The sequence below is a fragment of the Pagrus pagrus genome (genome assembly GCF_965226575.1).
Source record: "Pagrus pagrus genome assembly, chromosome: 21".
In the NCBI taxonomy this organism is placed as follows: Eukaryota; Metazoa; Chordata; class Actinopteri; order Spariformes; family Sparidae; genus Pagrus; species Pagrus pagrus.
In genome coordinates, this window is record NC_140208.1 from 9,721,246 (window position 1) to 9,735,646 (window position 14,401).

General features: G+C 41.3%; 1 protein-coding gene across 2 annotated transcripts in view; it reads left to right on the plus strand.

Annotated features, from left to right (window-relative positions):
* Positions 1 to 14,401, plus strand: part of adamts14 (ADAM metallopeptidase with thrombospondin type 1 motif, 14) — a 44,520-nt gene that overhangs the window by 13,662 nt on the left and 16,457 nt on the right. Inside the window, exons 4-6 of one of the 2 annotated variants that reach the window (XM_084342954.1) lie at positions 5,123 to 5,319; positions 10,705 to 10,788; positions 13,603 to 13,759. In XM_084342954.1, coding sequence (XP_084199080.1) covers positions 5,123 to 5,319; positions 10,705 to 10,788; positions 13,603 to 13,759 — 438 coding nt within the window. The remainder of the gene's footprint in view (positions 1 to 5,122; positions 5,320 to 10,704; positions 10,789 to 13,602; positions 13,760 to 14,401) is intronic. The other variant, XM_084342955.1, reaches the window with a different exon arrangement.

Genomic DNA, 14,401 nt, shown 5'->3' on the forward strand with positions numbered 1-14,401 from the left:
GTGGTTCAACTGTATTTAAAGCACAAGTGGTTCTGCTGTTTTTATTATAACTTATGCATGTATTTTCATTATGTCACAGCATTTAGTGTGTATTTAGTTAGAAATGTATATACAATTATCCTAAAACAGAGAAATATTGCCAAGTTTAGGCCTTAGAAAAATGTAATAAACTATATATTACTGGATTTGAAATCTCATTGGCTACATGATGCATCAGTCATCTGGAGGCTGGCGTGTGAGTGGCTCAGGAGAGAGGTGAAAGAAGACAGCGTGGGTCTCTCATCTACACTATCACTCACTAGCTGTTGTAGGCTCTAGGGCGGGCATAGAAGCTCATATCCAGTATAAAGACATAATGGCGTCTGCTGTGAATTGAGTCTTTTGACTGAAAAAAACATGAAAACGCATCCATAGTAGCAGTTTTTTAAGCAGTTTTGTCTCTTTTTATGCGTAGAATACTGCGTTTTGGAAAACTTTGTACACGTTTAAGCAGAGAAGGCTGGACTGACATGCACGAGATGGCATCTGGGGAGTGTAATGGATATAATTTTAATCTTGGTCATGGCAAAAACATGGCAAGAGCAACAACAGCAGGAACGGAGACACTAAGCAGATGACTCAACAATGACTGAACTAAAGACTGGACTTAAATACAACTTACAGGTACAGGTGTAGTGAGGTGGAGAAACACAGGTGAGGCTAATGAAAGGAAAAACACCAGAAACAGGGATGGTGCTGATTGGCTGCAAAAAGCTGGAAAAACACTGGAAGGAGGGAAGGGCTAATGATGGAGATGTGGTGCAGGTGTGGAGGGAAAATCAGGCTGGTGAAAAAAAACAGGAGGGAAAACAGAAGACTAGAAAAAGGGCAAAACACACAACAAAAAACCTAGAAAACACACTGAAACTAAAATCACATCCTGAATGGCAATCATGTTGGACAGGATAATCGTGACATGAAATTTTGCACATTGTCCCATGCCAATTGCTGATGCTAATTTATTGTACAAAGTGATCAATGATCTGCCCTGTCCCCGAGAAGAGTTCATAACACTGTGCTCAGATAAAGCGAGGACAGCTTTGGATGACCTACAGAGGTGAGGGTCTAATACAGCACCAATTCTCTGAGTTTGGCCAATCAGCCCTCTCTGTTAGAGCGACAAAGCTTTGGAGTTCAATGACAACTTATATATCAGAGAGTGTTGCAGCGCCACTTATTTTAAATTTAACTCCAGCACAGCTAAGAAGCTGTGCACTATCCCAAACAAACAAACAGCTACAATAAATGAATAAATAGGCTTTTCTTTGGTGGCTATAACTTTAAATATAGTTTAACTACAACTGTATGAAACTGTTTTATGAGGACAACATAACAACCCTTAAAATATTATACTACCACAATGTGGCAAGAACATTCTTGCAAGCTATAAAGCGGTCACAATCCTTGCATGTACACACATCTGTACTAAACATTTCTTCATTCATCCGGTAGATGTTCAGGGTCTCAGCAACATCCATAAGACAAGTCTTTCTGAACTGTCAATGAGAAATGGCAGCACCAGAGCAATACTGGCACTTAAAAATTGCAAAAATTGCTACAAATTGCACTTAAAGCTGCACTAATCAATATTTTTCATCAGATCGAAGTACGATGTTTAATGTGAAAGAGGTCGCTCGTGTAACTCTGAAATCTAAAAGGCATTTTTACGTCTTTTAGCTACTTGATTTGGTTTTACAGCCCACAACACTAAGCTCTGATAAACCTACTGTATGTTACTCGGCCATCAAACAACAATATTATACACAGATATAGTTAGCAACTAGCTGGTGAACATAGTGGAGTATTTAGCAGCTAAAGAACTAGATATTCTAGATACTTTCTCGGGGGCTGGTGGAGACCAAAAACAGAGCTAAAAGGAGAATTAATATTGGGCTTAAATCCAACAGATGGCCAGAAACGTAACTCTAAATGAATGCTGATGTTGCTTTATGTGTCTGAGTTGTGGCAATATGCAAGTTTTTGCAGCGTAAACAAAAGGCAAACTACACAAATGTTTAATGTTTTCACAACACAAGCAGCAGTATGTGAACTTTGCCTAAATTTAGCAAAAAAATAAACATAAAATTCAGGTAGGTACAATCGATTCAAGGAAAAAGTAAACAAGATTACTAACAACACCAGCTTTTAGGACTTGACAGTTTCTACAGACACATTCTGACTGTTACTTATAATTAGCCCTAATTTAGAGGTAGCTGCTATTTCAACACAACCAGATCCTGCTCATGTATTTACATACTGAACTGATATGAATGGAAACCAGCTGTTTGGGTATATACGCACAAAATAGCTTCACTTCACCCTGTAGCTTTTTGTATGGTGCTAGGACTCTGCAGCTTTTTAAACTCCTATCACTCCTCTGTATTTATTAGGCTCAACAGCAGAGGCAGTGCTCCCTAAAACCAGCTGGTAAAGTGAGGAATGCTGGGCTCAAGCGGTAGTACTGGGGACAGGGGAAGGTGGGGGAGTAGGTGAGGAGGAGGAGAGAGGAGTGACCTTCCCTTCGGAGTCAACCGACCCACCTCCATCATGAATTCCTCTTCTATTCCTTCTTCCTTTGCTACAACAATAGCTTGAGCATCTGGTGGAAGAATCACCCACTGATTCACTCCATTTCCCAGTGCCTGTAAAACTGTTGAGTGAGTCTTTTCATTTTACTCCACAACCTCCACAACAATTCTAATCAAGTCGTCCATTCACATTTTCCAAGCCTCCTTATTTTTCGTTTTCACCGCCCTCGTGAAATGGGTTTTGTTCAGTTTTGAACAAGATGCCTTCTTTTGTGTAGTGATGCAGCTGTCAGATGTGGGATCACCTTTGCATTAGAATAGCATAGCTGTGTTGTTGTTAACCTTTTTTCCATTACTGATGTAATACCTCAATTGTCGACTCCCATTAGAAAGATGTTATTTGAAGAGGAGCAGTGTTGCTGTCCTGCATTTGTGGCCTTGTACCAAATAATCATACACTTGATTGTTTGAAGGCTTTTCACAGTGTTACTTCTGGGCCAGCATCCCAATAAAGGCTTACAACAGGTGATGAGGCTTTTTCCACAACAGTGAACAGACTAGAGCCTGACTGAAAAAATTCCATCATCAATTTATCACCAGAAATACACACATTTTTGGGAATGATCCCTCAAATGTGGTTATCAAACACTTGTGACAAAAGAAATGTAATGGAGGGGCCATTATTGATATTTTACATATTTTGCATCTTTCTCTGCATTTTATTCTCCCAAAGAGAAAGTTTTCATATCGATGCATATCGGGCAACAAGTATGCTAGGGTGTCTGCGGTGACAAAATGTTCCCACATTGAAAGCATTTAACCGGTTAACAAGTTGGCTCTTATTTTGAAGTAGGCTGGTCGCAGGAAAATACAGTGTGTTCAGTGAGTTTTGCACTGCTGTCATTCATCGAAAATGTGTCTTCAGAGCAAACCATGGTCATTTTCTACATTGGTTGACAGCAGATCAGTTTGCAGTCTGCACACCTACAACTTCTCAGTGAGGTGCCCAACTCCTTTTCCCTCTTTGACGTTATCAGGTTCTCTACTAGTCAGCATTGTGTTTAAATCCAAACTATTGCCAAATAGGTGCTTTTGCTTTTCGCCTTGACAACAAACCCTCTGCTGTCGTCTTGTCATTCAACAGTTCTTACTCTCGTTTCGTAATAACTGAAGTGTGACTCCTGCTGCTCTGTGCTGCAACTGCAATTCATTTTTAAAAAGGCAAAACGACGCTTGGGCGGTGGACAAGTAATGTAACTGGTGTATGCCCGACCACCTTGTAACACCAGGGACGCAGACTACGGTGTCAAACCTGCTATAAGCCAATACAGATGTCTGTGATGGGCTTTTATCGGCCACCGAATATATCAGTCATCAACAGTAGACTTTAGAATAATCTTACCGCGGCAGTCAAAGTTTTACAGCTACTGCAAACAGTAAATTTGTTTTTTGCAGTTGTCATCTTCCATGCCTTTGTTATCTGTTTGTTATGCATTTCAAATGAATTGCATATCAGTAGATTGATCTGGAGCTTGTTGTTTGAATGTTTACAGAGCACTGTATTTATCCCTTATTTCCATTTTGCAGCTTTGTGCCGAAGGGATTTTCTTGAATGCATGAGAAAATGTTACATGTCTCCATTTATATCAGACAGGCTTTAATCACTGCCTCTACAAAAGATTGCAATAATTCATAGCTTCAAGCAAAACATGCCATGAATGTTTGAGCAGAGCAATTTCAGCCAGACATGTTATTACCTTCTGTATAGGTATTTTTGTATGTTAGTTGTTTTCATAGCAGAAAATCAGAATCTTGTCAATGATTTCATTCCATTTTTAACTGACTGCTAAATATAATTGGCTAATGTTCCTTATAGTGTTTTTTTTTAATGCAGATCCAGATGTAGATTAGAAATGACTCCAAAAACAAACATTTTCTATTGTTGTGCACTCTTGAAAGCGATGACGCTCTCTCTGAGACCTTTCTATTCATGCCTCTGTGCTGTTTTCACACATGATTGCATTTCAATTTCCAGTTTATCAAAAGCATGTCTCAGACAACACTCTATTTTCTCAAGAGACCTTTTCCATCTCACAGTCTCTGCCATTGCCTGAATCTATAGCATCAAATATCACGCAATTTATATATTTTTCAAGTGTTTCAGCTCTGACAAACACAGCCATAGTTTGACAACATAGCGTACAGGAATATGGCAGAAAATAGCTGGAGTGCTTTCATATGTTGTTTGGAGTTGGCATGACTCAGCTGGGATTCGTGCTCTGAATGCACATATTATAGTTTGGTGGAATGTGGAGCGGAGAGGAAATACACTCCGGACTCAGTGGGCCAACCATTTATGAGTCTAAGAGGAATATTTTGACTAGAGTGCACAGGCCTTTCAGGATTGCTCCTGAGCATCCTGAGGTATTTTGTTGTCGGTTTTGACACAGACAAACTGAATTACGCTTCACAGCGGCTGAAACAAGAGAAGAAGTATCACCAGATTCCCCGCAGTCCATTCACTGACTTGTTAATGTTCTGGCTGTGTTTTGCAGTTGCAGACTTCGGGATCGCAAACCTCCCTGCGGCTCTGGATCTTGTCGAACATAAACTGTCTGAGTCCGAGCGCAAGAGGAGGCACGCCAAGAAAGACGACTACAACATCGAGGTGCTGCTGGCTGTGGACGACTCGGTGGTGCGCTTCCACGGCAAAGAGCATGTGCAGAATTATGTTCTCACGCTCATGAACATAGTAAGTCCTGTTTGGGTTTTGCAGTGAAATGCTCGCCATCTGCTGCCTGTTTATGTTTATGTTTGTTTGTTTGTTTATCCCAACATGATATATATACATATATATATATATATATATATATATATATATATATATATATAGAGAGAGAGAGAGAGAGAGAGAGAGAGAGTCAAAGGCAGTCTTGGATCCCACTGGTTATCGTCTGACGATGATTTGGCTTATAGAGGCAATGGCCAATGTTTCCGCTGTAGCCAACGGATAACAGATAATGGACGGTGGTGAAAATGAAATGCACCATTCTGCAAAATTCGTACTTTCAGTTTTAGTCTAATTTGATACCAATACTTTTGTACTTTTACTCTCATAACTTAACTAAAATTATCAGCCCTGACATTATGATGTCTGCTTATTGTGTTGCAGAGATGTGAGCCGGAGTTAGCATGCTAACCAGCTAGCCGCGGCCCGTCTCGGTCCAAAGCTTCTTTTCCTAGCGGTGTAAACAGCAACACTTCCCCACTGCTCCGAGCTCCCAGTCTGGGCTGCTAGCTGCATGGCTAACTGAGCTAACTAGCTAATGGCAGCAACAGTCAGCAGCAGTAAGAAGTTACTCTATGATATGCTGCCCTCTTTTTGTTTAAAATATGAATTCAACAGGGGGCCAATTCTTACATACTGCACCTTTAAGTAAAAATGCATGATTTTTACTTCTAACAGAGTATTTCTACACTGTGGTTCTGTACTACTACTTTTACTAGTACTTTTTCCGCCTCTGATAACAGATATTTGGACCTCGACTTCATCTTCTGCGTGCAAATCATTGTTTACAGTCAGATTAGTCACTTCAGATGTCCAGACAGCATTTTGGCTTATCTTTGCAAACAGATATTTACATGTGAATGAAAATATAAATATAAATCCAAAAAACACTAATTAGCAGCTTAATCGCTGTCAGACCCTTCATTTCGGCCAATGTGTTCTGCCGCTTTTGCTCTCCATATTGACTGTTTACATGCATGAAACCAAATCCTGCTGAAATGTGATTAGTCAATACTACTCTCTCTGCAAATGGAAACCAGAAGGCCTTTGATACCATCATTTTGTCCCCTTTATCTCTTGCCCACAGTTTCTGCATTCACATGCAGATTTCTGTTTATTGGGAATAAGTCAAAAATGACAACTTGAAATTGCTTGTGTCTGTTTGTTTGACCCACAGCCCAAAACCAAAGAATATCGCTTTATTATTAAAATAGTTGCCAAATAATTACGTAATAGCTGCAGCTCTACAAATATCCTTTGTTGACTTGAATACGCTGCTGAGTTTGATGATCTTTCTCTGCTTTTATCCACCTGTTATTTTTTCCTCCATGACCTCTCTAATATCAGACCTCGCCGCACTTCTTCCCAGACCTCCCCCCCTCTCTAGCTGTTTATGGATTACTGATGAGAGCGAGAGGTAGAAAAAAAAATGGAAACTCTCAGCTCATTCATTACGGGTTCCACCAGCTCCTACCACCATAATCTGCTTACTGGGCCCAAATCCCCCAAGTCAGATTTTCACAGGGTGCTGGTTTCACTCTGTAACAGTTACCATTTGGACCCTGCATGGTGGTCTGATTAGCTGCACAAGACCAATTAGAAAGTTGAGTGGGAGCTGAGCGGGGCAGCCGTGGAAAGCAGCGCCAGAAGTCCGCTTGCGCTGCCAAGCTGTGCTTACATGATGATGTGTTTATTTAATTAGGATATTATATTCACATTCTGTCCACAAATGTCTTCAGCAGAGCGAAATGTCTCATTTTAATGACCTCGGCTGATTAAACTGTGAAGTGCCTACGAGAGTGCGCGCTGTAACTGTCAGTCCTCGGTGTCTACTGCTCTTTGATAAGCACTTATGAATGTTTCAGGTCACTGGCAGAAGAAGAGAATTTGTGGAAGTTGTAAGGGGAAGAAATCGACTGAGTTATGAGTTTTCTCTCTTCTTAATATTCATGCATTCGCAGTCAGGCTAAGTGAAATTTGACATAAGAAAATGTGCAACTTCCAGAAAGAAAGGTGCAGTTTAAACAAATGAGGGTCTAAAGTCTTTAGTTCCACTCGTAAGCCATAGGCTTGCTGTGTCTGAAAGAGCTCTGCCCACTCAAATCCCTCTGAATCCCTGCTCCGTGGCTGCAGAATGTGTAGTACCACCTGGAGAAACTCTCCCTGAGGGATTGATTACTGGACATCCTGTCTGCGCGAAGCCAAGGTGACTGCCGAGGTGCCTGCCGCACAATGGCTGTGTTGTTTGAGCGCGGACCAGGTTTTGTCCACGTCGATGTGATGCTGTACACAAGCCAGGGACACCTAGCGCCTGCAGACCACAGCTGCTACTCTCATTTTCAGCCGCAACAGTACGACTCCAGCCCCTCCTCCTGGCTTTGTCATTATCCCAGTAAACGTGAGGTTGGCCCATCCCTCGGCAGGACTCGCCGAAATGTTTTGACCTGTCAAGAAAAATATGCAACTTCAGTGTTCACAAAAGTCGTCATGGAGCTTCTATGATGCCATTTTTTGGTTCTGTCCTCATTTTCAGCAGCTTCTCTGTTTCAGTTCCAACATAAACACACGTATATAGGTCAGTATGGACCAGTCTAGGAATTTGAGCTCGTAACAAATCTGGGAGAACTTCGGGGTCACTCGAGTGTTCTTTAAAGCATTTATTGACCTGAATAGGCTTCTGTGAATGGAATATTTGCTTAAATGCCTTGGGTGTAACCCTGCGTCCCAGAGCAAATTTGGACTTAAGCCAAGATACCTTTCTTCAGTGACAGAGCTTTTGTTCTGCACGGGTCATAATTTGTACCCAGAGAAAGCTGAGTGACACACACTTGTTGGTGTTTTAGCAAAGAGTAGCTCTTCTGTTTTTCTGTTTGCCACATCTGAAACCTTGTGAGCATTTCTGTCTTTTATGAGCCTGCACAAGAACAAATACTGATGCCTCTGGTTTTTGCATTGGACAAACATCACTCTCCACATATATGAAAGCTCCACATTTCCAAAACTGAATGTGGATGCTTAACGCTTTAGCTCTCGCGTCTCATTTCAAACCAAGAAAACAAAATGCAAAGTTTTCTTGAAACTTCAGCACAAAGAGAGAAAGAAAATGAAGCTGCTAACAGCCTTGGTGAAGCTGAGTGCTTTCAATTTTATTTGTGTAATTTCTTTGTTTATACGTCATCGTGGGTTTATGGATGGCTGGTTGTCCCTGAAAGTATGCACTACCATTCGAGGGACTAATGTTTTTCTTCTTTCCTTCATTAACAGCCATTTAAACATAGATAAAAACAGAATAATTCAGACACCATACAATGGAATGGAAATAGTTTGGGCCCCAAAAGAAGAATTAAATACCTTTCGATTTTGAATTTGTTTTCCAGTCCAGAAAAGTGTAAATGACCGTAAATCATTTGTGAAGCATAACGGCGTGATTGGGCTCTAAATATTTTAGGAAACCATTTTTCTTTTGAATATATTTAAAGGTGCAATGTGTACAAAAAATGTGCTAACATCGTCAGCTGAATGTGCTGACGTTACGTCAAAGACGTCTATGTGCCGTGTTGCAGAGATGTCTACCGAAGCAAACGTGCTAACCAGCTAGCACAGGCCCGTCCTGTCCCGTGATACCACTTAGTACCACTTAGTCTGATAGCCCTCGTAGTTTCAGCTCAGAGATGTGGGCGAGCAGCGAGTTCACTACTTAGTAAGCAAAATAAAATCGCAAACTGTCAAGAAAGGAATGTTTTTCCACTTATTTTCCTCACTAAACAGAAAAATACATCGTACACTATGACTGAACTAAGATCCCTGTTGCCTGAAAATTGAATAATTTAAGCTCCATATTGTATTATTAGTTTCCCGAAGCTGAACTGAAGCTCTCTGATTGTCTGTGAGCCACTGAATGTTGTCTATAGGAGAAATGAATGGCGCTTACCTCCACTTGACACACTGTCGCTCTTCCACTGCGCAAGTCTAATTGACCCTGCCATTGTTAATTTAGTTTGAAATTGCATAAGTGGCTGAGCCGATGAGTGTTACTTCTCCATCACAATGTCAATAGAACAAATGATGTAGATGGCGTTAAATTAAGCACAGATGTTTCGTGAATTATTTCCTAAGCTTGTGTAACACAACTTGAAGTTAAGTTTTATGAGTCTGTCGCACCCACGTGCCTTAAAAGTGTTGTAAAACACATGTTTCCTCTCAAGTCCAGAAGTCACGTGGAGAAATGTGAGGGCACTTTGTGAAGCGAAATGACTCCATGTTTACCAATCCAGAGTCGCCCTGTTTGTTTGGTGCGTCGTTAATTACAACCCATAACCAACATGTCCAAACTTAAGGGCTTACTGATTTATGGTAAAAGGAATATTCCCCTCTTGTTTTCCTCTGAGCTGTATTTATCACCCGCAAAGTGAAGCAGCTGATTGACTTTATGGCTCCCTGGAGGAGCGTAGAGACCGTTCGGTGAAAATAAAGTGGAAATTGGCCTGAATGGGGTCCTCGCTCGGCCTTGGGTTAAGCATCCGCATACCGAGGCATTATTATAAAGCCAAATAGCAGTCGATACACATTTCTGGGTCAGGCTTTTTTTTTTTTTGCATAACAGCGCTGGTTTGATTGGATGTCTGCCAACATCTTAACAGCATATTTCATCACGATTCCCGGCTTGTTGTAAGAGATGAAAAAACAAACAAAACTCCCACATTTTTCAACGGCCTGCTGCTGCACCTCAGAAACAGAATCTGAGGAAGCAGCAACACACCAGCGTGATCGTTTCATCTTGTACCGATCACTTTAAATGGTTTTAAACAACTGTTTGCGACTTGCTTCAGATTGAAAGTGTAAAGACTTCATACACCGCTCAGCAGCACAAACAAACAGCACTTGTCTTCACTTCAAAGATGCAGGCAGCACAGCTCCAACCCAGGATAAACTGTTAGACCTCTTACATCTTCTCTTTGCCTTTGATTACTCTCGGTATAAAGCTTCACACAAGTGAAGTTAGATAATAGACCTCTGAGAGTCAAGCTGCACTTTTTATTCCTTTCATTTCGATGCCAGTCGACACCTCTGGGAACTAGAGATGAACGCAAGAACGTCTCTTATTTTCTTTTGTATCTGCTCTCGCTTACTTCAGGTACAGTATTTGACTCGATCTGAAGCCATGCATTCGCTCACCTCAGACTGACTGCAGTGTGTTCGTACAAATGCTCAGCCGTGCCCTTGTTTGTGTTATTGGCCTGTGCGTGATCTGCAGCCTCAATATTGTGAGACCTTCTCAATCATCATATGCGTTGCGATCATGTCATCGTTCATGTCAATGACAGGTGCCGCTCTGTAATTCCCTTTCAGGTTGATGAAATCTACCACGATGAATCTCTGGGAACCAACATCAACATCGTCCTCGTTCGCATGATAATGGTCGGGTACCGACAGGTGAGCTATGTCACAGATTGTTATTGTCTATATATGGGAGTATATTTTCAAAGACATGTTAGAAAACAGACATATTTTCATATAAATTGCTCAAAATGCAACAGTATATGATACACCTTGCCTACAGGAAGCAATTTAGTATATATGACATTATGTTTGGAAGGAGAACGAGGACTGAGTTTGCCACCATCTGAATAAAAAAAATTATAGAAAGAAAAAACAGAAAGGCAGATTCATTTTTCACGTTTCCACCTGTTTCCAGCTAACCCACTTATTTCCTGTATAGATGTAAGACTGGTGTTGATACTCTCATCTTACTCTTGGCAGGAAAATAAGAAATTTAGACCTATTCCTCTGAGACGGACATTTAAGTGACTGGATTACAGTCGGCTTTCTGCAGTAATCTAAATTTTTTCTAACATCATGTTAATGAGAAACCTGGTTCCTGTGATTGGGCTCAGGGATTAGAGGAACCTGAGCGAGACTTTGCCTGGAGAAAGATGAGTCCCAATGCACCTACATGATCACAATAACTAACGCAAAAAGTCTAAATAAATCGGTTTCCACTACTTTGATCTGTCACTGTATAGCCTGCTTTCTTCAACAGCTCATTCTAACACATCTACAGTTAAAATAAGGTCGTGGGTGCTTCTTTCTGACCTGCTGCTTGTAAATGGATTTGTAATAACCAAGTTAAATACAGCAGCCTGGTCAGTTGCCATGTGCTTTCTATGTGTGAAGCTGGAGCTACCCATCTAGCGTCATCTCTGGAAGCAGTAGTAGTATAAAGAGCAGGAAAGGTCTGAGTCAGAGGGTGGTTCGGTCTGTCATGCGCAGGATTTTTCCCAAGGAGACCGCGGTTGGCGTCCCACGTGTGACCAAATGTCGATGATGATTCGTGTCTGAGTTAGGTTACGTCAGTCAGTTAATCTAAGTTACGCAAGTGATGTGCCTGAACATCATTTTAACACAAAGCAGGATATTTTTCTCAACCAAACCAAGATGTCTTAGTGCCTAAACCGAACCAAACCAGGACCGCCTGGCAACCAAAAGTCATAATATGTCATAATATGTCAGCACGCTTTATTTTGAAAGTCTTACTAGACGCTTAAAGTTGTTTTATTGCCAAACTTGACCACAAACCCCTTCACGTGCAGAACTGATGACAGAGTGCTAAGTGGGGTGCCACAGTTTGAAGTATAATGTATCTCATTAGGGAGATATCACCTTTTTTAATGCATCTGGCATTCCCCTGGCTGTCGAGTGGCCCTCAGCAGCGTGCGATTTGACGATGTCCTGGGTCCACTCAGCGCTGCATTCGCTGTTTGATTGACGGGCCCACTGTAAAACAAAGAAAAGATGAAATCAGGTCTAATACCAGAGACGATTCTGATAAAGACTCAGCCAAATGTAGTTAGATCATTACAGCGATTGATAATCACACCGCTCAGCGCTGCCTGCTGCTCATTAGCTCTGTCAGCAGGGGCCACATTCTGATCATGCATCGGGGAAATCAAATGCACGCAGTAGAAATAACGCCATCTGACATTTATCAACGTAATTAAACATTCAGAGGCAGATGTGCTTGTTTAAATAACCCATATTACATAAGAACTATAAAGGGACATACAGTAGAGAGTGAGGTGTGAGGAGAAAAACTAAATCTACACTATTTGCATTTCTGTTGTACTGCATGTATGACGAATTTGTTTTTCTATTCACATGTTGTTACTGAGGCGATGTCACCTTTTATGATTTGGTTGTTAGAAAGGCTGCAGAACATGTGGTAATGACGTATGAGGACGCAAGAATTATTTTCCTGCCTGTTAATTTAAATACCTGACTGATGTTGGCTGTCGACTGACATTTGAGAGAGTATGTTTGCACAGTACCAATTAGATGAGCTCGAACTTGTTGAATGTGTCACCGGGCCTTTCAGTCAGAGATGAAAGACGACATGTTTCACCAGCTCCTCTGCGAGTCTTTAATTTATTGCTGTCAATTACGGCGCCGCTTCACCCTTCGCTGAGTTTTGTTGTTGAGCCGGATGGATTTTCATAACACGGGAGACTAAACAGGAGAAATTGCTTCTTTATACTTGTCACGCTGTTTCAGTTTCCAACAACAGTTTCCAATTGGAAATCGATGGCAAATCATTTTGCGACACTCGGTGCCAGCTTGAGAAAACACACACAAGGCTGTTTTTTCTCATGTTCACAATGATAATCAGGTCCTGCTGGCAACACATCGAGCAGAGGAGGGAGAAGTCTTTTTGGAATTGGATTCATGCGCACACAAACTTCCATTAAGTGTGATTCAAACTGAAATGTGCAGTGTTGTAAAAAGTACCCAAACGTCATACTGGATTAAAAGTAAAGATATGAGATTTTACTTTATATTCTTGAACATTCTGGCAAAAAAGTTAACTTAAAGGTGATGATGGCTATCAAACAGTACATTGAATGAATGAATGAATAACTGACCAGTATAAAAAAAAATAATTCTTATAACTGGCTGGCTACTATTTATAGGCATTTGTTCAAAAGCTTTCACTACATTTCTTCAGTAAAACTAATGCCTATAATCCAGAAGGCTGCCATTAGATTTGTCAAATATGGTTTTTACCACTCAGACCGTTGCTGTAATGTGTTATTTTCCCCACAATAATTAATCTAAACATTTCAAAAGCACTATAAAGTCTTTCATTGTATTTAACAAGTGCGGCGCCCCCTGGAGTAAACTGAAAAGGTCAGCAATTACATTTCTGTTTACACTTTGAGTGACATAACCTCCCCCGTCGTTGTGTTTCTGCAGTCTATAAGCCTGATCGAGCGTGGCAACCCATCCCGCAGCCTGGAGCAGGTGTGTCGGTGGGCCAACACGCAGCAGCGGCGCGACCCCGACCACGCCGAGTACCACGACCACGCCATCTTCCTCACAAGGCAAGATTTTGGTCCCGCAGGTATGCAAGGTACTGTATTTTCTCTCGATCGAGGCCTGTGCAGACTGAGTGCTGGTATCTGCTTCCATTCACAAAAAGGGGGTTGGCTTCAAGTCTCGCCCAGGTAAGGTCGACGGAAACTTTAAAAGCGGAGGCTGCAGCTGAGGTCGCTAAACCAATTGTGCCCCACAGCGACCTAGCAGGGAAATAATTACCGAGCAGCTTTCCGAAACCTTGCTGACTTGACATTGACGCCACCCTGGAAATGAAAAATTGAGATTGATACTGTTGAAGAAGGTTTTTTGGCATGTAGAGAAAAAAACAGAGATGTTTGTGAGGTTGTCATTTAATGTGAACTAACTTGTTTTTTAACAGTGTTTTTTTTTTAAACTTCACTCACAAATAATAAGTAGGAAGTCCTCAATCCTAATAACACATGTTTGCAATTATCTAGCATTTGCCTCATGCTGTATTTCTTCTTTTCAGCCCTTCAAAAACAAAATTTGAAGCGAGCAGCCTAACCGCCAGAGAATCTGCACCCAGAGTGAACAAACATCCTCTGTGCACAAGTTCAAAACTTTTGCACTGTGTGTATTTTTAACTTTTTAAAGCACGAGTGTCATGTTTAGAGGACGACCCCGAGGCTACCTGGTTTGCTTGTCACACCTCCGG